The sequence below is a fragment of the Indicator indicator genome, chromosome 32 (genome assembly GCF_027791375.1).
Source record: "Indicator indicator isolate 239-I01 chromosome 32, UM_Iind_1.1, whole genome shotgun sequence".
Lineage (NCBI taxonomy): Eukaryota > Metazoa > Chordata > Aves > Piciformes > Indicatoridae > Indicator > Indicator indicator.
In genome coordinates, this window is record NC_072041.1 from 7030731 (window position 1) to 7053589 (window position 22859).

The 22859-nt window shown below is 50.3% G+C and overlaps 1 protein-coding gene across 1 annotated transcript in view; it reads left to right on the plus strand.

Annotated features, from left to right (window-relative positions):
* The window catches only part of UBR4 (ubiquitin protein ligase E3 component n-recognin 4), a 127687-nt gene that overhangs the window by 69063 nt on the left and 35765 nt on the right, over positions 1–22859 (plus strand). Inside the window, exons 66-84 of the mRNA XM_054394861.1 lie at positions 694–903; positions 1849–1998; positions 2684–2911; positions 3012–3090; positions 4046–4288; positions 6104–6272; positions 7120–7264; positions 8289–8374; positions 9141–9228; positions 9959–10152; positions 11516–11755; positions 14651–14789; positions 15622–15747; positions 16537–16665; positions 17670–18013; positions 18498–18588; positions 18984–19068; positions 20190–20317; positions 20964–21093. Of these exons, the coding sequence (XP_054250836.1) occupies positions 694–903; positions 1849–1998; positions 2684–2911; positions 3012–3090; positions 4046–4288; positions 6104–6272; positions 7120–7264; positions 8289–8374; positions 9141–9228; positions 9959–10152; positions 11516–11755; positions 14651–14789; positions 15622–15747; positions 16537–16665; positions 17670–18013; positions 18498–18588; positions 18984–19068; positions 20190–20317; positions 20964–21093 (3004 nt within the window). The remainder of the gene's footprint in view (positions 1–693; positions 904–1848; positions 1999–2683; positions 2912–3011; positions 3091–4045; positions 4289–6103; positions 6273–7119; positions 7265–8288; positions 8375–9140; positions 9229–9958; positions 10153–11515; positions 11756–14650; positions 14790–15621; positions 15748–16536; positions 16666–17669; positions 18014–18497; positions 18589–18983; positions 19069–20189; positions 20318–20963; positions 21094–22859) is intronic.

The window sequence follows — 22859 nt, forward strand, 5'->3', positions numbered from 1 at the left end:
CTCTCTCTCAGCTCCCCGTGCTCTTCCTGCTGGATCTCAGGTGCTTCAGTGCTGGGGTCTCACTAGAGCAGAGTAAAAGAGGAGAATCACCTCTCTCTCAGCTCCCCCTGCTCTTCCTGCTGGATCTCAGGTGCTTTAGTGTTGGGGTCTCACTAGAGCAGAGTAAAAGAGGAGAATCACCTCTCTCACAGTTCCCCCTGCTCTTCCTGCTGGTTCTCAGATGCTTTAGTGGTGAGATCTCACCAGAGTAAAGGAGGAGAATCACCTCTCTCTCAGCTCCCCCTGCTCTTCCTGCTGGATCTCAGGTGCTTTAGTGCTGGGGTCTCACTAGAGCAGAGTAAAAGAGGAGAATCACCTCTCTCTCAGCTCCCCGTGCTCTTCCTGCTGGATCTCAGGTGCTTTAGTGCTGGGGTCTCACTAGAGCAGAGTAAAAGAGGAGAATCACCTCTCTCTCAGCTCCCCGTGCTCTTCCTGCTGGATCTCAGATGCTTTAGTGGTGAGATCTCACCAGAGTAAAAGAGGAGAATCACCTCTCTCACAGCTCCTCCTGCTCTTCCTGCTGGTTCTCAGATGCTTTAGTGCTGGGGTCTCACTAGAGCAGAGTAAAAGAGGAGAATCACCTCTCTCACAGCTCCCCCTGCTCTTCCTGCTGGTTCTCAGATGCTTTAGTGATTCATCTCCTCTTTGTTTCAGTCTTCCTCCCTCATCTCTAGTGCCACTGCTGCTGCATTGCTGAGCTCTGGTGCTGTTGACTACTGTCTGCATGTGCTGAAGTCTTTGCTAGAGTACTGGAAAAGCCAGCAGAATGATGAGGAGCCTGTAGCCACCAGCCAGCTCCTGAAACCTCACACTACTTCATCTCCACCTGACATGAGCCCTTTTTTCCTCCGCCAGTACGTGAAGGTGAGTCCTCCCCTGTGCTTGGTAGTTTTCCACCACCTGCATTCAAAGGCTGCTGTGCAGAAGGGAGTGAAAACCTCCTTGCAGAGCAGGTTTGCCTTTAGCAGAGCCATTAAAATCCATTCCCTTAACACCTAGCTTACAACTAGGATTGCTCTGAGTTCTCTCAAGCAGCCCTACCCATCAGGACACTCCTCAGCCAGGCCCTTTTGTGGAGTTGCTCTCACTGTTCCTGGCTGGGGAAGGGAAGCTACTCCATCAGCTCCTGACTCCTTTTGCTTGGCAGGCAGAATTTCTGCTACTTGCTGTGGCAAGGACTTGATGGAGATTTCCACCCTAAATCCTGGACTTGGTCAACCACCATTGGTGCCTTTATGCTAAGGTGCTGCTGGGGCAGGGGTGGCTTTGATGTATGTAGAGGTGCAGTGGAAAAAGCCCTGTTCAAAGTAAGAATGTCTCCTAAGCTGAGAGCTCCAATGTTTTAATGATTTACTACTCCAGACTAACTCACTGCATCCTCATAGTTGCCATCTAGTTGAAGGTTGAGGAGGGGAGATTTAGACTGGAGATTAGGAAGAAATTCTTTCCAGTGAGGGTGGGGAGACACTGGAACAGGCTGCCCAGGGAGCTTGTGGATGCCTCCTCCCTGGTGGTGTTCAAGGCCAGGTTGGATGAGGCCTTGAGCAACCTGAGCTGGTGGAAGGTGTCCCAAAGCAGATGGGACTAGATGATCTTGAAGATCCCTTCCAAGCCAAACCTTTCTGTGAATCTTGTTGAAGTCCTCATGCAGGTTTGTTGGCTTGTTCTTATTTATCAGCTGGATTTGTGGCTGCAAAGATGCAGAAATGCTTGGGGTTTAGGAAATCAGTCAACGCATCCTGGGGCTTGTGATGCCACCACACTGGGAGTATTCAGTGCCAGAGCCTGACTGATTGCTCTTCCTCTCAGGGTCATGCTGCAGATGTGTTTGAAGCCTACACTCAGCTCCTGACAGAGATGGTGCTGAGGCTGCCCTACCAGATCAAGAAGATTGCAGACACAAACTCCCGCATCCCACCTCCCATCTTTGATCACTCCTGGTTCTATTTTTTGTCTGAGGTGAGTGAGAACATGGAGTAGGTGAGAGTGCTTCATCTGGAGAAGAAGAGGCTGAGGGGGGGAGACCTCATTGCTCTCTACAACTCCCTGAAAAGAGGTTGGAGCCAAGTGGGGCTTGGTCTCTTCTCCCAATGAACAAGTGATAGAACAAGAGGAAATGGCCTCAGGTTGCACCAGGGGAGGCTCAAGTTGGACATGAGGAACAATTTCTTCCCTGAAGGGGGTTGTCAAGACCTGGCCCAGGCTGCCCAAGGATGTGTTGGAATCTCCATCCCTGGAGAGAGACAAGAGTTGTGTAGATGTGGTGCTGAGGGCCGTGGTTGAGCAGCAGACTTGGTAGTGGGGGGTTAATGGTTGGACTGGTTGAAATTAAGTCTTTTCTGTGGTTCCCTGAGGTGGTTCAGTGTAACATGGTGCTGGGCTCTTGGTCCTTAACTTAGTCCTGAAGAAATCAGTAAGACACTGGAGCATTTCTTTTCAGTTCCTTTGACTATAGAGCTCCTTGCTTGACCTGGCTTGCTCCTTACTCCCATGGCTGACTTCACAGTACCTTCAAGCTGACAGCTTCCTGAATGCATCTCTTGTATCTCCTTGGAAGAAAAGCCATTGTTTTTTGGGTGGTGGTGGTGCAAGCTGCCTGCTGCTGAGTTGAGAGTGCTGACCTTGAAGGGTTTCCTTTGTCTAGTACCTGATGATCCAGCAGACTCCATTCGTGCGCCGCCAAGTCCGCAAGCTCCTGCTCTTCATCTGTGGATCAAAGGACAAATACAGGCAGCTCAGAGACCTCCACACCCTGGACTCTCATGTTCGTGGCATCAAGAAGCTCCTGGAAGAACAAGGCATCTTCCTTCGTGCCAGTGTGGTCACAGCAAGCTCAGGCTCTGCCCTGCAGTATGATACCCTGATCAGCCTGGTAAGGATGAGGAGCAAAGTGTCTGTGAGGCATTGATGGGAGGTGTGAGGAAGAGCAATACTGACCTGGGGCTTGCTCCTGTCCCCTTTGTCCCTTTCAGATGGAACATCTAAAGGCTTGTGCAGAGATTGCCACGCAGAGGACAGTCAACTGGCAGAAATTCTGCATCAAAGATGACTGTGAGTTCGGAGAGTATTTGGGGGGAGCAGAGAGGCTCTCCAGCCTGGAGCAGAGAAGGCTCCAGGGAGACCTTGGAGCCAGTACCTGAAGGGGGCTACAGGAGTGCTGGGGAGGGACTTTTGACAAGGGCTGGGAGTGATAGGATGAGAGGGAATGGATTGAATCTTGAGGAGGGCAGATTTAAACTGGAGATGAGGAAGAAATTCTTTAGAGTAAGAGTGAGGAGACACTGGAATAGGTTGCCCAGGGAGGTCATGAATGTCCTCACCCTGGAGGTGTTCAAAGCCAGGCTGGATGAGGCCTTGAGCAACCTGGGCTGGTGGGAGGTGTCCCTGCCCATGGCAGGGAGTTGGAACTGGGTGATCTTGAAGATTCCTTCCAACCCAAACCATTTTATGAATCTCTGTGTCTTGGTTTGAATCAAGACTTCTCAGATGGGGCAGCTCAGCAGAGAAGAAGGGGAGACAGCTGAGAGTTTTGAGTAGGACTGAGCTGCTTCCAGTATTAATTATCACAGTGCTTTAATTGCATCTGTTCCCAAAGGACACAATATGGTGCAGTGGGCAGAAGAACAGAAGTTAATCAGAGAATGGTTTGGGTTGGAAGAGACCCTCAAGATCATCCAGTTCCAACTTCATCCCATGGGCAGGGACACCTTCCACTAGCCCAGCAGTAGGAGATCTGAGGTCTCTTGCTCGTGCTGCCCTTTTTCCAGTGTGTCATTTGGGATGGAGAATACCTTGGTGTCCCCAAGTGTTGTGCCTGGTGTCCCCAGATCTTCTACCTGGCACACCCTTCCGTGGTGCAGAGCAGGAAGGTTCTGTGAGCTTGTGGGATGATCCTTGTCACATTCAAAGTGGGGTTTTGGTTTAGGCTGGGGTTGTTTGGTTGGTTTTGTGTGGTTTGGGTTTTTTCTCAGTTCAGGCTTCAAGGATTTTCCTCTTCTCTCTGCAGCTGTTCTCTACTTCCTCCTCCAAGTCAGCTTCCTGGTGGATGAAGGAGTGTCACCCGTTCTGCTGCAGCTGCTCTCTTGTGCTCTGTGTGGCAGCAAAGTGCTGTCTGTGGCTTCCTCCTCTGGATCCTCAAGCACCTCTTCCACCTCTGCTCCTGCAGCATCAGGCTCTGGGCAGCCAACAACACAGAGCAAATCCTCCACTAAAAAGAGCAAGAAAGAGGAGAAGGAAAAGGAGCGAGAGGGTGAGCTGTGGTGGTGCCCCGTTCTGGGGTGGATTTAGGGGTGAAGTCTGCTCCTCTTAGCCTTTCTTACTCTGTTTAGAGAGAACTGCTTGCAGCTTGGGTGACAAATACCACCCAACAAATACCATGTTGTGAAAAAGGGTCATGGATCCTGACAGACTACAGCAGCAGCTAGGAGAGAAGAGCAGTTTCAGTGTATGCAAATTGGAGAGGGGTGAAGATCGACTAGATGACCTTGAAAGGTCCCTTCCAACCCCAAACCTTCTGTAATTCTGTGAAGCAATATGGGCTGAGAGCTGGGGACTGAACCCCTGAGAGCTGGGGCTGAACCCCTGAGAGCTGGGGGCTGAACTCCTGAGAGCTGGGGCTGAAACCCTGAGAGCTGGGGCTGAAACCCTGAGAGCTGGGGCTGAAACCCTGAGAGCTGGGGGCTGAACCTCTGAGAGCTGGGGGCTGAAACCCTGAGAGCTGGGGGCTGAACCCCTGAGAGCTGGGGGCTGAAACCCTGAGAGCTGGGGGCTGAAACCCTGAGAGCTGGGGGCTGAACCCCTGAGAGCTGGAGGCTGAACCCCTGAGAGCTGGGGGCTGAACCCCTGAGAGTTGGGGGCTGAAACCCTGAGAGCTGGGGGCTGAACCCCTGAGAGCTGGGGGCTGAACCTCTGAGAGCTGGGGGCTGAACCCCTGAGAGCTGGGGGCTGAACCCCTGAGAGCTGGAGGCTGAACCTCTGAGAGCTGGGGGCTGAACCTCTGAGAGCTGGGGGCTGAAACCCTGAGAGCTGGAGGGTGAAACCCCTGAGAGCTGGGGGCTGAACCCCTGAGAGCTGGGGGCTGAAACCCTGAGAGCTGGGGGCTGAACCCCTGAGAGCTGGAGGCTGAACCCCTGAGAGCTGGAGGCTGAACCTCTGAGAGCTGGGGGCTGAAACCCTGAGAGCTGGAGGCTGAACCCCTGAGAGCTGGGGGCTGAACCTCTGAGAGCTGGGGGCTGAAACCCTGAGAGCTGGGGGCTGAACCCCTGAGAGCTGGAGGCTGAACCCCTGAGAGCTGGAGGCTGAACCCCTGAGAGCTGGAGGCTGAAACCCTGAGAGCTGGGGGCTGAACCCCTGAGAGCTGGGGGCTGAACCCAACTGCTGAGTGTATCCCAAACTCAGTGTATTTATCCACTTGAGTGGGCTTTAAGTTGTCTAATGGAAGTGACCTCTCCTAATAGTGAAGCAGCTTCCACCTAACTTGCCCATTTTGGGTTGTAGGAGGTTGAAATGCTCCCAGGGATCCAAAGAAGGCCTGGAGATGCACACCCAGTTTGCTCTTCAGTGATTATGTCCAGACTTGTTTCTTTTTTTTTTTTTTTTTTCCTCTCTGTCTGACTCGTGAGCTGTGTTGGAGCCAGGGCTGCTGCTTAATGGCAATCCAAAGGCCTGGGAAAGTAATTAAGCTTTCCTGTAAAAGTCATGGGCATAAATTCCCTCTTGGCTTTTCTTCAAGGAACCCTTTTGGCTTTCTCTATCAGATGGTTCTCTGTGAGTCTTTCTTTTCACTGCCCCGTGGTTGATCCTTTTCTCTCAATCAGGCTGTGCAGCATATTTCTCATGTCCCTCCTGGCAGGTATTCCAGTAACTTTCTTTTTGTTCTGTCTCCTGTGCTAATCAAGAGTCCTAGGTTGTAATTTTGGAAAGAGAAAAGGAGTGTTAAAGTTGCCTGAAACACAGTCATTTGTCCTCATTAGCCTGACACTACAATCTAGAGAGTAGGAAGCTCTGAGCTACTCCGTTTCTCTGCTTGCTCAAGTCTCTTCTTCCACCACCTGCTGTGCCTCAGGTGAGAGTCTGGGCAGTCAGGAGGATCAGCTGTGTACAGCTCTGGTGAACCAGCTGAACAAGTTTGCTGATAAGGAGACCCTCATTCAGTTCCTGCGTTGCTTCCTGCTGGAGTCCAACTCCTCCTCTGTCAGGTGGCAGGCTCACTGCCTGGCCCTCCACATCTACAGGTGAGCTGCTCTCAGCCACTCTCAGCTCAGTGACAGGCAGCTCTGGCCTTGGGTAGGAGGCTGTGCTTGAGTCTCTGTCCTGAAGGGTGCTGACACTTGCAGAGGATTGCATCCCCCTGAATCCCTGACACTGTTCTGCAGCTGTTTGGGCTGGAGGGAGAAGCTGTGACTTAGCTCCTTGAGTTACCATCTGCAAGGAGCATTTTGAGTTGTGTCTGCAGAACCTGGCTCCTGACATCTATGGGAGCAGGGTTTTGTGGGCAAGGGAATTCCTGAGGCAGAAGCACATTAGCACAGTTAAAAAGTTGGGAACTCTGTAGGGATCATCAGGGTGCTGAGCTCCTCCAGGGCTCTATTCAGTTGTTGCAAGACAGCTGATTTCATTTCAGAGAGTGCCAGGAAATGGTGGCAAAGAAGCAGAAAGATTTCACTTTGGATTAGCTGCAGCACCTCCCATATGGGGACAGGCTGAGAGAGTTGGGGCTTGGAGAAGAGAAGGCTCCAGGGAGACCTTAGAGCAGCCTTCCAGTACCTGCAGGGGGCTAGAGGAAAGCTGGGGAGGGACATCTGACAAAGGCATGGAGTGACAGGACTGAGGAGTGATGGCTTCCAACTGGAAGAAGATGGATTTAGATTAGACATGAGGAAGAAATTCTTCCCCATGAGGGTGGTGAGGCACTGGAACAGGTTGCCCAGAGAAGCTGCAGAGGCTCCAAGCCTGGAAGTGTTCAAAGGCAGGTTGGATGGGGCCTTGAGCAAGCTGGGCTGGTGGGAGGTGTTGGAACTAGATGATCTTTAGGGTCCTTCCCAACACAAACAGTTCTGTGATCTGTAATCCATTCCACAGGAACTCCAACAAGTCTCAGCAGGAATTACTGTTGGATCTGATGTGGTCAATCTGGCCAGAACTTCCAGCCTATGGAAGAAAGGCTGCCCAGTTTGTAGATCTCCTGGGATACTTCTCTCTGAAAACCCAACAGACTGAGAAAAAGGTAACAGTGTCCTCCTGGGCAGGAGGTAACAGCATCCTGCTGCTGCCTCTGAGCTGTCTCAGTGCTCTTGCACGACACAGCTGGGACAGGATTTCTGTCAAAAGAACTTCTGGTGGAAATTCTAGGGACTGGTGGACTTTCTGGGATCTCAGGTAGTGACAGGACCAGGGGGAGTGGAACAAAGCTGGAAGTGAGGAGATTGAGGTTGGATGTGAGGAAAAAGTTCTTCCCCATGAGAGTGGTGAGAGCCTGGAATGGGTTGTGCAGGGAGGTGGTTGAGGCCCCATCCCTGGAGGTGTTTGCAGCCAGGCTGGATGAGGCTCTGGCCAGCCTGATGTAGTGTGAGGTGTCCCTGGCCATGGCAGGGGGGTTGGAACTGGCTGAGCCTTGTGGTCCCTTCCAACCCTGACTGATTCTAGGATTCTAAATTTCTTTTCTTCCCCCAAATCTGAACATTCAGAGAGGTCCTTAAAAGGGTCCTTAAAAAACTAGGGAGGGTGGATTTTTTTTTGTTTCATTGTTTAGGAGGTTTTGGTGTTGGTTTTTACAGGCAGGATGTTGGGGTTTGGGTGTTTGGTTGGTGGGTTTGTTTTTTTTTTTTTTTTTAATTTAGATTAAAACTTTTATTTAGATGAAAACAGGAAGCCTTTGAGTGCAAAACCATTTATCTGCTAGCTCAATTGTTTTCTGTTTTTTGATATTTCAGTTCTTAGAAATCCTTTGGAAGCACAGCTTTGGAAGGAAGTCAGTGGTAGGATCTCTTAGGGGAGCAGTGGGCTTGAGGACAAGTCATTGAAATGTGTGTGTGTGTGTGTTTAAAGGGTTGGGAATGCCTTACAGATCCTAGCAGGCACTGGCTGACCATCAGCACTGTCACTGTGGTAAAGGTCTCACTTGGGGGGTCTCTTACATTCCTGGGCAATGATTTACCCACCTGAATTCCTGTGGGTGTCTGCTGGGGGGACTTGGAATGCCACAGGATGAGGAACCTTGAGAAGATAATGTTTTCCTTGTTGTATTTCAGTTGAAGGAATACTCCCAGAAGGCTGTGGAGATCCTCAGGACCCAGAACCACATTCTTACCAACCACCCCAACTCCAACATTTACAAGTGAGTTACTCCTGGCTTGGATCTGTTTCACCAAAGAGTGAAGCAACTGCAGGCCACAATTCTTGTAATACAATGGTGGTGGAGGAAGGGCCCCTGCTGAGAACCTGTGCTTGATGCAGCTGCTCTGGGCAGGAGAGGAGGATTCCTTCCTGCCATCCCAGGACAGGACATTTCTCTGTGCTGTCAGCAGGAGCTGGGCTTTAGCTTTTTTGCTTTCATTTTTGGTACCTGTTAGAAAATGTTAGAACCAGATAGAGAATGGAGACTTGGAGAATTAACAGGGAATGCCCAGCTTGGTATGTCAGTGTTCTTCCCTCATCCATTAAGGCCAGCAAGGCTGGGGAAGGGCCTGGAGAACAGATCTGGTGAGGAGCAGCTGAGGGTTGTTGAGTCTGGAGAAAAGGAGGCTGAGGGAGACCTCTTTGTTCTCTACAACTCCCTGAAAGGAGGTTGGAGACAGGTAGGAGTTGGTCTCTTCTTCCTAGTATCAGGTGATAGAAGGAGAGGAAATGGTCTGAAATTGTGCCAGGGGAAGGTTGGGTTGGAGATTAGGAACAATTTCTTCCATGCAAGAGTGGTCAGGGACTGGAACAGGCTGCCCAGGGTGGTGGTGGAGTCCCCATCCCTGGAGGGGTTCAGGCAATGTGTGGCCATGGCACTTGGGGCCATGGTTTAGTGGCCATGGTGGTTGTTGGGCTGATGGTTGGACTGGATGACCTTAGAAGCCTTTTCCAACCCAAACAATTCTCTGATTGTGTGATTCCAGCACGTTGTCTGGACTGGTGGAATTTGATGGCTATTACCTAGAGAGTGATCCTTGCCTGGTCTGCAACAATCCAGAGGTGCCCTTCTGTGTAAGTAACTGCTGCTCTTCAACCCTTTGCACTTCTAGGGGGTCCCAGCTGGTTGCAGGCAGCTGGTTGCAGGCAGCTGGTTGCAGGCAGCTGGTTGCAGCAGCTGGTTGCAGGCAGCTGGTTGCAGGCAGCTGGTTGCAGCAGCTGGGTTGCAAGCAGCTGGGTTGCAAGCAGCTGGTTGCAGGCAGCTGGTTGCAGGCAGCTGGTTCCAAGCAGCTGGTTGCAGGCAGCTGGTTGCAGGCAGCTGGTTCCAAGCAGCTGGTTGCAGGCAGCTGGTTGCAGCAGCTGTTTGCAGCAGCTGGGTTGCAGGCAGCTGGTTGCAGGCAGCTGGTTGCAGCAGCTGGGTTGCAAGCAGCTGGTTGCAAGCAGCTGGTTGCAGGCAGCTGGTTGCAGCAGCTGGTTGCAAGCAGCTGGTTGCAGCAGCTGGTTGCAGGCAGCTGGTTGCAGGCAGCTGGTTGCAGCAGCTGGGTTGCACGCAGCTGGTTGCAGGCAGCTGGTTGCAAGCAGCTGGTTGCAGCAGCTGGTTGCAGCAGCTGGTTGCAGGCAGCTGGTTGCAGGCAGCTGGTTGCAGGCAGCTGGTTGCAGCAGCTGGTTGCAGGCAGCTGGTTCCAAGCAGCTGGTTCCAAGCAGCTGGTTGCAGGCAGCTGGTTGCAGCAGTGTGTGGTTTGCTGTGTTTCTGAGGTTTGGGGATGTCATTACCTAGGAGCTGTGTCTTTGTTTTTGTCCCCAGTACATCAAGCTCTCCTCCATTAAAGTGGACACACGGTACACTACCACCCAGCAAGTGGTGAAGCTCATTGGCAGCCACACCATCAGCAAGGTGACAGTGAAGATAGGAGACCTGAAACGAACCAAAATGGTCAGAACCATCAACCTTTACTACAACAACAGGACAGTGCAAGCCATAGTGGAGCTGAAAAACAAGTAAGCATGGCCCCAGGGGGTTTGTGTGTGCAAACCTCCCCAGGAGCAAGGAATAGGACAAGAGGAAATGGCCTCAAGTTGCACCAGGGGAGGTTTAGGTTGGACATGAAAAGGAACTTCTTCACACAAAGGGTTCTCAAAGACTGGAGCAGGTTCCCTGTGGAGGTGGTTGAATCCCCATCCCTGGAGGGGTTTCAGAGCTGCAGAGATGTGGTGCTGAGGGCCATGGTTTAGCCTCAGCTTTGGTAGAGTTAGAGAAGGGTTGGACTGGATGAGCTTCAAGGTCTTTGCCAACCAAACCAGTTCTGTGGTTGTATGAATTTCACAGTGTGATTTCTACTGAGGTGTTTGGCTTCTTGTTTCAGTTAACTTTCCCTCTTGGACTGTTACTCATTGCTGCCAGCCCACAACAGGGGGGTTGTAAATCTCCTACAAGAAATGGTTAAGATCCAAACTTCCCCTAGAACTTGAAACACTCCTGTAAAGCTCGTGTATGCCAACTTTGTGCAGGCTCAGTTTTAAGCTAAACCTGACTTAATTATGTGGAAATCACTCCTAATACCAAAGCACCTCCTGGAGATTTTGACCTGGGAAGGGATTTGGATGTTGCAGCATATCCAGAAATGCAGGAAGTGTTACCAGGACTTGTTTGAAGCCATATAGCAGCATCAACATTAGAAGTTGGATGGCCCAACTCTTGGCTTCTGCTTTACCTGTGAGAAATGGCTGCTTTTCAATACACTGCTCAGTCTGGAGCCAGTCCTCTTATATGCTTTCCCCCTCTTACTCCCTGAGATGTTCTCCCCAGAATCAGATCTCTTTGGCTTAGGGATTAATCTGTGCCTGCCTGCTTATTGCTTATTTGAAGTCTTAATCCTCTGTGACATCACAAGTGGCTGCTGTGGAGAGGATTATGATGTCACAAAGAGAGGATTCTTGACTTCAGGTTGAGACTAAGCAGTGGGAGCAGATGAGATCTTCAGAAATAAATATCCTGTTTTCATGCAAATGTCCTTACTAAAAAAAAAATTTGAAAAAAGGAGGTGAAAATCCCTAGAAAAATGTCTGTAGAATTAAAGTTGTTTTTTTTTTTTTTTTTTTTCCTCCATGAGGCATCAACATCTCTTTAATCCCAAACAGTCTCTCTCTTATGAAGAGGATAAAGGCTTAAAATGTATTTCTGGCTACATATCATGTCAGTACAGAAGCTGAGGAAACCAAGCCTAGAACTGCTCTCCATTCCTCACATTTAAAGTCGATGTGGAGCTGAGACAGTTGGGTTTGGGCTCTCTTCCTGCATGGCCAGGGAGGCTTTTTCCCTGCTGGAAAAACCCACCCTGCTTCTTTCCCTTTCCTTCCCCAGGCCAGCTCGTTGGCACAAAGCTAAGAAAGTCCAGCTGACCCCAGGCCAGACAGAGGTGAAGATTGATCTACCCCTGCCCATTGTGGCTTCCAACCTGATGATTGAGTTTGCAGATTTCTATGAGAACTACCAAGCCTCCACCGAGACCCTGCAGTGCCCTCGCTGCAGCGCCTCCGTCCCGGCCAACCCCGGCGTCTGTGGCAACTGTGGGGAGAACGTCTACCAGTGCCACAAGTGCAGGTATGGCATCCCCCAGTGCTCACTTCTGGGGCCCTCACTCCAAGGAGGACATTGAGCCTTCTCTTCTCCAGCTGGACAACCCCAATTCTTTCAGCCTGTCTTCACAGGAGAGGTTCTTCAGCCCTCTGATCGTCTTGGTGGCACTAGTGATGACAGCAACGCAAAGTGACTTGGCACAGTTGTCACCAAGCCCTTCCCCCCTGCCTGCACCCCCTGGCATTTCAAACCAGCACAGAAATAGCTGGGGAGGCACTTTTTAGGATCTCAGGTAGTGAAAGGACTAGGGGGAATGGAACAAAGCTGGAAGTGGGGAGATTCAGGCTGGATGTGAGGAAAAAGTTCTTCCCCATGAGAGTGGTGAGAGCCTGGAATGGGTTGTCCAGGGAGGTGGTTGAGGCCCCATCCCTGGAGGTGTTTAAGGCCAGGCTGGATGAGGCTCTGGCCAGCCTGCTCTAGTGTGAGGTGTCCCTGGCCTTGGCAGGGGGGTTGGAACTGGATAATCCTTGTGGTCCCTTCCAACCCTGACTGATTCTAGGATTCTAAGTATGAAGGCAGTGGCAGGTCTCAGTGAGCCACTCTCCAGCACACCCAAAACATTGCTCAGGGGTCCATTCAAATGACCTGCAGCCTCTCAGCTCAAGTGAGGTGGAAGAAAAGCCTTCAGGACAACATCAAGAGATCAAAGTTGTCACTACAGACGTTGGAGCAGGTCCAGAGAAGGGCAACAAAGCTGGGGAAGGGTCTGGAGAACAGGACTGGGGAGGAGCAGCTGAGGGAAGTGGGGTTGTTGAGCCTAGATAAGAGGAAACTTGAGGGGAGACCTTCTGGCTCTTTAAAACTCCCTGAAAGGAGGTTGGGGTAAGGTGGGTCTCTTCTCCCTAGTATTAGGTGATAAAATGAGAGGAAATGCCCTGAAATTGTGCCAGAGGGAGGTGTGATGGGTTGAAACTCCCCTCCCAGCATTAACTTCCCCAGGGGTTGGACACGAGGAAAAATTTCTGTACTGCAAGAGTGGTCAGGCATTGGATCAGGCTGCCCAGGGAGGTGGTGGAGTCCCCATCCCTGGAGGTGTGCAAGAGACATGGCACTTGGGGACATGGTTTGATGGCCATGGTGGTGTTGGGTGGATGGTTGAGCTCAATGAGCTGTTTTCCAACCCAAACAATTTTCTGATTGCTCCCCACAGAGCCAGCAGTGAGGGTTTACAGAGCCCTGCTGCTGTTGCCTGTGTTGGATGTTCACCAAAACAGCCTGCTCTTGAAAATCCCTGATTCTGGTTAATACAAGCACACAATCAAATTAGTCAGGAAGTATAAAACAGGCTTACAGGGATTTACAGTTAATGCAGCCTCACAAAGGAAACCTGATACCAAAACACTGAAGTTTCAGATCAAGCCCTCTGAAGTTTCAGAAAGAGCCAGTTCCCAGGGGGGGGTTGTTTTTGGGCTGCCTGCTGATGAAGGGCATGAGGCTGGAGTTCAGTTCTGGGATGGCAAGGGGGAGGGGTGGTGTTTCCCCTCAGCTTGCTGGCTGGACAGTGCCTGTTTGTCTGTTGAGAGCTTTTGTTGTGCTCTCCTCATTCAGAGCAGGGCTCAGGGTGTAATTTACTGTGTGCTATTCAGGCTTTCACTACAGCATTCTAAATCCTGCTCCTTTGTGAGCTTTGTCTCCTTATCTGATATCTCTTCTCCCCTTCTTGTCCCATATTCCTCTCTAATCCCTTTGGGATTTCAGATGTTTAGAAGATTCTTTCCACAGATCAGATGATAACTGATACATTGAAAGGTTTCCAGATCCCCTCTTGAATTAGGGGAGCTAGAAATGTTTGTCTCCTGCTGCTCCACTCTGCAGCAGGATAATAAGCATGCTGTAGCTGGTCCCACTGCAACTGGGGAAAGAGTGAGAGCTATTCAAAGCCTGGACCTTAACAAACCTAAATGATTTCCTTTTTCTCTGTCTGCTTGTAAAGGGCACAGTGCCCTGCTCTGAGGTTCTGCTGGGAATTGCTGTACTTAAAGTAGAATTGTTAGGAGCAAATTCCCATCTCTTTCTGCTTTTTCCAAGCCAGATTGTGGCACCAGGACTGTAGGGATTTTGGTTTGGTTGCCTGGTTCAGTTTTGATTCTCAGGTCATTCGTGCCCCCAGCACAAGATGGGCATGGATCTGCTGGACAGGGTCCAGAGAGGCCACCAAGAATATCAGAGCCTGGAGCACCTCTGCTGTGAGGACAGGCTTAGAGAGGCTGTTCAGCCTGGAGAAGAGAAGGCTCCAGGGAGGCCTTAGAGCAGTCTGCCAGTACCTGAAGGGGGCTACAGGAGAGCTGGGGAGGGACTTTTGACAAGGGCTGGGAGTGACAGGACAAGGGACAATGACTTTGAGCTGGGAGAGGGGAGATTGAGACTGGAGATGAGGAAAAAATTCTTTCCAGCAAGCGTGGGGAGACACTGGGACAGGTTGCCCAGGGATGGTGGTTGAGTCCCCCTCCTTGGAGATGTTCAAGGCCAGGTTGGATGAGGCCTTGGGCAGCCTGGGCTGGTGGGAGGTGTCCCTGCCCGTGGCAGAGGATTTGGAACTGTATGACCTTAAGGTGCTTGGGGATATGGTTTGGGGGTGAACCTTGTAAAGTAGGGTCAGTGGTTGGACTTGGTGACCCTGAGGGTCTTCTCCAACCTGAATGTTTCTGTGATTCTGTGACTGAACTGCTTCCAGTACTAATTATCACAGTGCTTTAATTGCCTCTGTTGCTAGAGGACACAATACAGTGCAGTGCTCTGAAGAACGGAGCAGTAGGTTAGATGTTTGAAGAAGTCATCCTCCTCCTTTACCTAAGCTGCACCTCAGTCACCTTCCTAAAGCTCAGCTGCATTCTTTGACCTCTCTGGCTTGCCCTTCAGGTCCATCAATTATGATGAGAAGGATCCTTTCCTCTGCAATGCCTGTGGCTTCTGCAAGTACGCTCGCTTCGACTTCATGCTCTACGCCAAGCCTTGCTGCGCCGTGGACCCCATCGAGAACGAGGAGGATCGTAAGAAGGTGAGGCCCACAGCAGCTGCAGGCATCAAGTGTTGCATCCACTCTGCTCTGCTCTGCTCAGACCTCACCTGCAGTGCTGTGTCCTGCTCTGGGACCCCCACCACAAGAGAGACGTGGAGCTGATGGCCGGGGGTCCAGAGGGAGTCGCCAAGATGATCAGAGGGCTCTGGAGAACCTCTGCTATGGGGACAGGCTGAGAGAGTTGGGGCTGTTCAGCCTGGAGAAGGCTTCAGGGGAGACCTTAGAGCTGCATTTCAATGTCTGAAGGGGACCTACAGGAAGGCTGGGGAGGGACTGTTCAGAAGGGCCTGTGGTGATGGGATGAGGGGCAATGGTTTGAAACTGGAGCAGGGGTGATTTAGGTTGTGCAAGGAAGGAAGTTGTGCACAACGAGGGTGGTGAAACACTGGAACAGGTTGCCCAAAGATGTGGTTGAAGCCTCATCCCTGGAGACGTTCAAGACCAGATTTGATGTAGCCCTGGACAGCCTGATCTCATTGGAGGTGTCCCTGCTGAGTGCAGGGGGGTTGGACAAGATGAGCTCTGAAGAGTCCCTTCCAACCTGATGCAATTTGTGACTCTCTGAATCTCTTGGCCAGGGGTCAGCAGTGTAAGGACATGAGAATTCCATCCTTCTTGGGACTAACATGACAAGCAGGGCTCATGCAAGGTTTCTCAGTGACTCTCACTTGCTCTACCAAATCAGTAATTCTTCAACACACATCATTCAGTGCTTCACAAAAGAGACTGAAGACTTGGAGGTTGGTAGGTGTAGAATTAAAAATTTTGTCTGGGCATAAAATAAGAATTTCCTTTCCTTGATTCTTCTTAGGCAGTAACAAATATCAACACCCTCCTGGACAAGGCTGACAGAGTGTATCACCAGCTAATGGGACACCGACCACAGCTGGAAAACCTTCTGTGTAAAGTGAATGAGGCAGCTCCTGAAAAGCCACAGGTAACAAGGATGGATTCCACTCCCTGGAAGTCTTCAAGGCCAGGATGGATAAGGCCTTGAGGCCTTGAGCAACCTGGGCTAGTGGAAGGTGTCCCTGCCCATGGCAGGGAGGTTGGAACTGGGTGATCTTTAAGGTCCCTTCCAAACCATTCTATGATCCTGTGATCTTGCACAGAAGCCCAAGCTGGGGGGCCACTGGGCTTTATATCACCAAATAAAGATCCAGATGGTTCCCTGGAGAACTGTGGGCATGGACATCATTTAGATGGGCTCAGAAGGAACCATGCTGAAGCTTGGATCTTATTATCTCACAGTGAAAGGGAGTCCTGTGGGTAGTTAGAGGCAGAGTATGGCCATGGGAAGACAGCTGAGGGAGTTCCCTTTTGAGCTTTACAATTCCAGGTGGATTTTGCCCAAAGTTGTGCCTAAATCTGCTAATCTAAGGTGTGGGAAGGGGAGATCTGTTGCTTCTCAGGCTTTGGAAAGTTTCTTGAGTCTGTGTTCAAAGGGCTGATTGGTTCTGAGACACTGGAACAGGCTGCCCAGGGAAGGTGGTTTGAATCCCCACCCCTGGAGGTGTCAAAACTTCAGAGATGTGGTGCTGAGAGCCATGGTTTAGCCCCAGCCTTGGTAGAATTAGAGAGTGGTTGGACTGGATGATCTTAAAGGTCTTTTCCAACCAAAATGATTCTGTGATTCTCTGATCCTTGCTTCAGATGCTGTTCTGCACTCATTGATTTGTCTGTACCCTCCACACATAATTCCTTTGTGTTTTCCCCTCTGTTCCAGGATGAATCTGGTAGTAGTGGAGGGATCAGTTCTACCTCAGCCAGTGTGAATAGATACATCCTCCAGTTAGCCCAGGAGTACTGTGGTGACTGCAAAAACTCTTTTGATGAGCTTTCCAAAATCATCCAGGTATGATGTGCTGAGCTCTGGATTTGGGTGATGTGTTTGATAACAGTGGGCATCAGAAACAGCAAGTGAGGTGCAGCCATTGTGCCTTTGATGATACCATGAACAGCAGGTGATCAGCTGCTGTTTGCAGGGGAATAACAAGAGAATAATTTCTAGAAGCTGTGCTTACCATTACTGCTGTGGATTTGCCACATTTCCAGGGTTACACTGCATGGAATGTAGACAGCAAGCCAACCAGGGCAGATAACTGGGAGTTGGGCAGATTATTTCTAATGGATTTCCCAAGTCTGCCCTGGACATAAAGGATTTCAAGTTAAAAATATTTCAGCACATAATACACAGTGAAAAACAACCTGAGAGTGGTAGTTCTGTGCTGCCTCACAATTCCACAGCTTGCTGGGGGTGGCCCCCCAGCACAAGAGGGATGTGGAACTGCTGGAGCAGGTCCAGAGAGGCCACAAAGATGATCAGAAGGTGGAGCACCTCCCCTGTGGGGACAGGCTGGGAGAGTTGGGGCTGTTCAGTCTGGAGAAGAGAAGGCTCCAGGGAGACCTTAGAGAAGCATTTCAATATCTGAATGGGAGCTACAGGAAGGCTGGGGAGGGACTGTTCAGAAGGCTCTCTGGGGGGACCTTGGAGCAGCCTTCCAGTACCTGACCAGGGCTCCAGGAGAGCTGGGGAGGGACTTTTGACAAGGGCTGGGAGTGATAGGATGAGAGGGAACGGATTGAAGTTGAGGTGGGGAGATTTAGGCTGGAGATTAGGAAGAAATTCTTTCCAGAGGGTGGTCAGACACTGGCACAAGTTGCCCAGGGAGATTGTGGATGCTCCTTCCTTGAAGGTGTTCAAGCCCAGATTGAATGAGACCTTGAGCAACCTGGGCTGGTGGGAGGTGTCCCTGCTCATGGCAGAGGGGTTGGAACTGGCTGATCCTTAAAGTCCCTTCCAACCTAAACCATTCTATGAATCTCTGAGCCTTCGTTTTATCTTTTCTGTCTTTCCAGAAAGTGTTTGCCTCTCGAAAGGAGCTCCTGGAATACGATCTCCAACAGAGAGAGGCAGCCACCAAGTCCTCCCGCACCACCGTCCAACCTACCTTCACTGCCAGCCAGTATCGTGCCTTGTCTGTGCTGGGCTGTGGCCACACATCATCCACTAAATGCTATGGCTGTGCCTCAGCTGTCACTGAGCACTGCATCACCTTGCTGCGAGCTCTGGCCACCAACTCTGCCATCAGGCACATCCTTGTGTCCCAGGGCCTCATCCGAGAGCTCTTTGACTACAACTTGCGGCGGGGCGCAGCCAGCATGCGGGAGGAGGTCCGGCAGCTCATGTGCCTTCTGACCAGGTGAGCTCTGCAGCCCTGGCACCCTTCCAGGGGCCTCTGCACAGTCATCCTTCCTGCCATTTCATTTAGTAACACTTAAAGAAATCTCTAGAGTTACTTGGAAGCATCTGAACGGCCTCTCCAGTGCCTGAAAGGGGCTGCAAGAAAGCCAGGAAGGGACTTTTACAGTGGGTTGGAGTGATGGGACAAGAGGGAAGGGATTGGAGCTTGAGGAGGGGAGATTTAGACTGGAGATGAGGAAGAAATTCTTTCCTGTGAGGGTGGGGAGACACTGGAACAGGTTGCCCAAGGAGGTTGTGGATGTTCCCTCCCTGGAGGTGTTCAAGGCCAGGTTGAATGAGGCTGTAAGCCACCTGGGTTAATGGAAGGTGTCCCTTGCCCATGGCAGGGAGGTTGGGACTGGGTGATCCTCCAAGTCCTTTCCAACTTCAAGCATTCTGTGAATCTATGAATAACAGAGTTCTCTTTTCCCTCCTGCAATCAGGGACAACCCAGAGGCCACACAGCAAATGAATGACTTAATCATTGGGAAGGTGTCTGCAGCTCTGAAGGGACACTGGGCAAATCCAGACTTGGTGAGAGACTCCAGTGTTCTCCTCTTGCTTTCTTTTTTTGTTCTGCTCCTCTACAACTCTTGGTGTATTCTAATCCTTGCATCTTCTCTATTATCATGGTCTAGTTGTAATCTGGAAGGTGTAGAGCAGCAGATAAACATCAGAGCAAAGCACAGAATGATGTGATGAGGTCACTGCCTAAGTTTCCTCAGGCACTTTTTCCTCTCTTGGCTGTTGCTTGCAGCTCTCTCCAATAGGTTTCCAGTCACCCCAAATGGAGATGGGATCCAATTTGCTTGGATTGATGTGTTCTCAACCTGTGTTCTTAAATGTCAGAAGGCAAAAAAAAAAAAAAAAAAAGCACTGCTGCCCTCACGAAGACTTCTGAAGCCTTTGAAAATGTCTCTGTGTTACAGGCTAGCAGCCTCCAGTATGAAATGCTGCTGCTCACAGATTCCATCTCCAAGGAAGACAGCTGCTGGGAGCTGAGGCTGCGCTGTGGTGAGTTCAGCCTTGAGTTCAAAATGCTTTGCCCCAGCTCCATGCACTTCAGTCAGGTTTTATGCAATGGAACTGATCTTGACTCAGCTTCTGATAGGGACTCAAAGTAGGGTTAGCAGCAGGTAGCTTTGTCTTGGAGTGGTGCATTTCACAGATTGCATGGGGCTGGCTCAAAGGTCATCTTGTGCAACCCCTCTGCAGTCAGCAGGGACACCTCCAACTAGAGCAGGATGCCCTGAGCCACATCAAGCCTGATCTTGATGTCTCCAGGGATTGGAGTCTCAACCACATCTTTGGGCAACCTGTTCCAGTGTCTCACCACTCTCATTGTACAGAACTTCCTCCTGATGTCCAACCTAAATCTCCCCTGCTCCACTTTCAAACCATTGCCCCTCATCCTGGACAGTCCCTTCCCAGCCTTCCTCTTGGTCCCCTTTAGACACTGGAATGCAACTCTTTGGAGCATTCTCCTCTCCAGGCTGAACAGCCCCAACTCTCAGCATGTCCCCATAGCAGAGGTTCTCCAGTGCTCTGATCATCTTTGTGGCCCTCTCTGGCCCTGCTCCACCAGCTCCATGTCACTCTTGTGTTGGGAGTATGATTTCAAGAATCTGTGCTGAGAAATAGAAACATGGAGGTGTAAAGGGAAGTTTGGCAACACTCTCTGGCTGGAATCACAGAATGTCAGGGGTTGGAAAGAACCTCTGGAGATCATTGAGTCCAACACCCCTGCCAGAGCAGGACCACCCAGAGCAGGTCATACAGGAACACATCCAGATGGATTTTGAATGTCTTCAGAGAAGGAGACTTCTTAACTTATCTGAGCAACCTGCTGCAGGGCTCCAGCACCCTCACAGTGAAAAAGCTTTTCCTTCTGTTCCTGTGGAACCTCCTCTGCTCCAGCTTGCACCCAGTGCTCCTTGTCTTATGGAAAGCAATTCTCCAGTAGTAGAAAGCAATTCTTCACCATCCATGGCTGCATGAGAACGTGACAGTTTTGCTTGAGGACATCAGGTCTTGCCTTACTCCACACACTTCCAATGTGCTGTATGGAGCTGTGGAGGTGTCCTGTCTGCAGATCTTAGAGTGGCATGAAGGGTTTTTTATCTGCTCTCTTCCAGCTCTCAGCCTCTTCCTGATGGCAGTGAACATTAAGACTCCAGTGGTTGTTGAAAACATCACCCTCATGTGCCTGCGCATTCTTCAGAAGCTGATCAAGCCACCTGCTCCTACCAGCAAGAAAAACAAGGTTAGTGCCTCAGCTGCTGAGAAAAGCACCTGAAAACCTGCTGCTTCAGGCCTGGCACACTGATCTCAGTCCTTAGGAACTCTGTGAGGAAGCATTTCCTGGTCACACCAACCTGGGGAAGTGCAAGTCCTGTCGCTCTTGTCTTTGCAGGCTGTGAACTGCAGCTCTCTGCTTCCTGTGTTCTGCTGCTCTTTGGTGGCTGTGGCCACTGCTGTTCAGAACAGGGCTTGGCTCTCAGATTTGAGGGCAAAAAGGTGCATCAGAGCTACAGCTTGCTGCTTTCATCAGTTTTGTAGAATCAAGTGCTTTGGACTCCCATTTTTAAATGCAGAGCTTCAGCTCTGATAGGAATGGAATTAATTGGCTGCTACTTTATGGTAATCTAGGATAACATTTGCAAGGCAGAAGAGAGTTTCTGCTTTGATCTAATCACAGGTGGATGTCAGAGATGGCTTTACTGATATTTCAGTAGTACCTGGAAGGAGGCAGCTCTCTCAGCTCCTCATGAACAGAAACTGTTTAACCTGCTCTGGTAGAGCTGCATTTATCAGCTCGTGGAGCAGTGATTCACCAACAGGAGTTACTCCAAGGGAACAGGCTGCTGCTTTCTGAAGAATCACAGAGCTTTTGTTTGTTTGTTTATTAGGATGTGCCTCTGGATGCTCTCACCACTGTGAAGCCTTACAGCAATGAAATCCATGCACAGGCTCAGCTATGGCTCAAGAGGGACCCCAAAGCATCATATGAAGCTTGGAAAAAGTGCCTCCCTGCCAGAGGTAGTCCTGTGCTTGTGTCCCTCCAAACTTTAATACAGAATGGACTCTGTACAGCTGTGTTGGCTTCTGGCCTCTGACATCTTCACAGACAGCTGCAGAGTCCTTAGAGAAAAGTTACTCTTTTCTTTCTTTCTCTTCCTTTTCTCCTCCTTTCTCTTCCTTTTCTCCTCCCTTCTCTTCTTTTCTCCTCCCTTCTCTTCCTTTTCTCCTCCCTTCTCTTCCTTTTCTCCTCCCTTCTCTTCCTTTTCTCCTCCCTTCTCTTCCTTTTCTCCTCCCTTCTCTTCCTTTTCTCCTCCCTTCTCTTCCTTTTCTCCTCCCTTCTCTTCCTTTTCTCCTCTTCTTCCTTCTCCTCCTTTTCTCCTCTTCTTCCTTCTCCTCCTTTTCTCCTCTTCTTCCTTCTCCTCCTTTTCTCCCCTTCTCCTCCTTTTCTCCCCTTCTCCTCCTTTTCTCCCCTTCTCCTCCTTTTCTCCCCTTCTCCTCCTCTTCTCCCCTTCTCCTCCTTTTCTCCTCCTTTTCTCCTCCTTTTCTCCTCCCTTCTCCTCCTTTTCTCCTCCTTTTCTCCTCCTTTTCTCCTCCTTTTCTCCTCCTTTTCTCCTCCTTTTCTCCTCCTTTTCTCCTCCTTTTCTCCTCCTTTTCTCCTCCTTTCTCTCTCCTTTTCTCCTCCCTTCTCTTCCTTTTCTCCTCCCTTCTCTTCCTTTTCTCCTCCCTTCTCCTCCTTTTCTCCTCCCTTCTCTTCCTTTTCTCCTCCTTTCTCTCCTTTTCTCCTCCTTTTCTCCTCCTTTTCTCCTCCTTTCTCCTCCTTTTCTCCTCTTCTTCCTTCTCCTCCTTTTCTCTCCTTCTCCTCCTTTTCTCCTCCTTTCTCCTCCTTTTCTCCTCCTTTCTCCTCCTTTTCTCCTCCTTTTCTCCTCCTTTTCTCCTCTTTTTCTCCTCCTTTTCTCCTCCTTTTCTCCTCCTTTTCTCCTCCTTTTCTCCTCCTTTTCTCCTCCTTTTCTCCTCCTTTTCTCCTCCTTTTCTCCTCCTTTTCTCCTCCTTTTCTCCTCCTTTTCTCCTCCTTTTCTCCTCCTTTTCTCCTCCTTTTCTCCTCCTTTTCTCCTCCTTTTCTCCTCCTTTTCTCCTCCTTTTCTCCTCCTTTTCTCCTCCTTTTCTCCTCCTTTTCTCCCCTTCTCCTCCTTTTCTCCTCCTTTTCTCCTCCTTTTCTCCTCTTTTTCTCCTCTTTTTCTCCTCTTTTTCTCCTCTTTTTCTCCTCCTTTTCTCCTCCTTTTCTCCTCCTTTTCTCCTCCTTTTCTCCTCCTTTTCTCCTCCTTTTCTCCTCCTTTTCTCCTCCTTTTCTCCTCCTTTTCTCCTCCTTTTCTCCTCCTTTTCTCCTCCTTTTCTCCTCCTTTTCTCCTCCTTTTCTCCTCCTTTTCTCCCTTCTCTCCTCTCTTTCCATAGTGTCCTTAAGCTCTGAATACCTCTTACCACTGTGAAGTGGCTGCCAGCCTGTGTCTCTCTTCACCAGCTTCATAGTCCTCATAGCTCTGGCTTTTCTAGGCTGTATGGTTCAGATGCTGAGCAGAAAACACCCTGTGCCTGAAGATGCCCAGGGAGATGTAACAAATGAAACTTGTTGCTTGTTTAAAATGACACCAGCCAACTGAAAAGCTGACTGGGAGGGGATTTGCATCTGACAGATGGTAGTGAACATTGCTCCACGGAGTGAAAATGGCAGCAGAGAGAAATGGGAAGCTGCTCAGCTTCTCAGCTGGAGTTTGGAGAATTCCAGTATG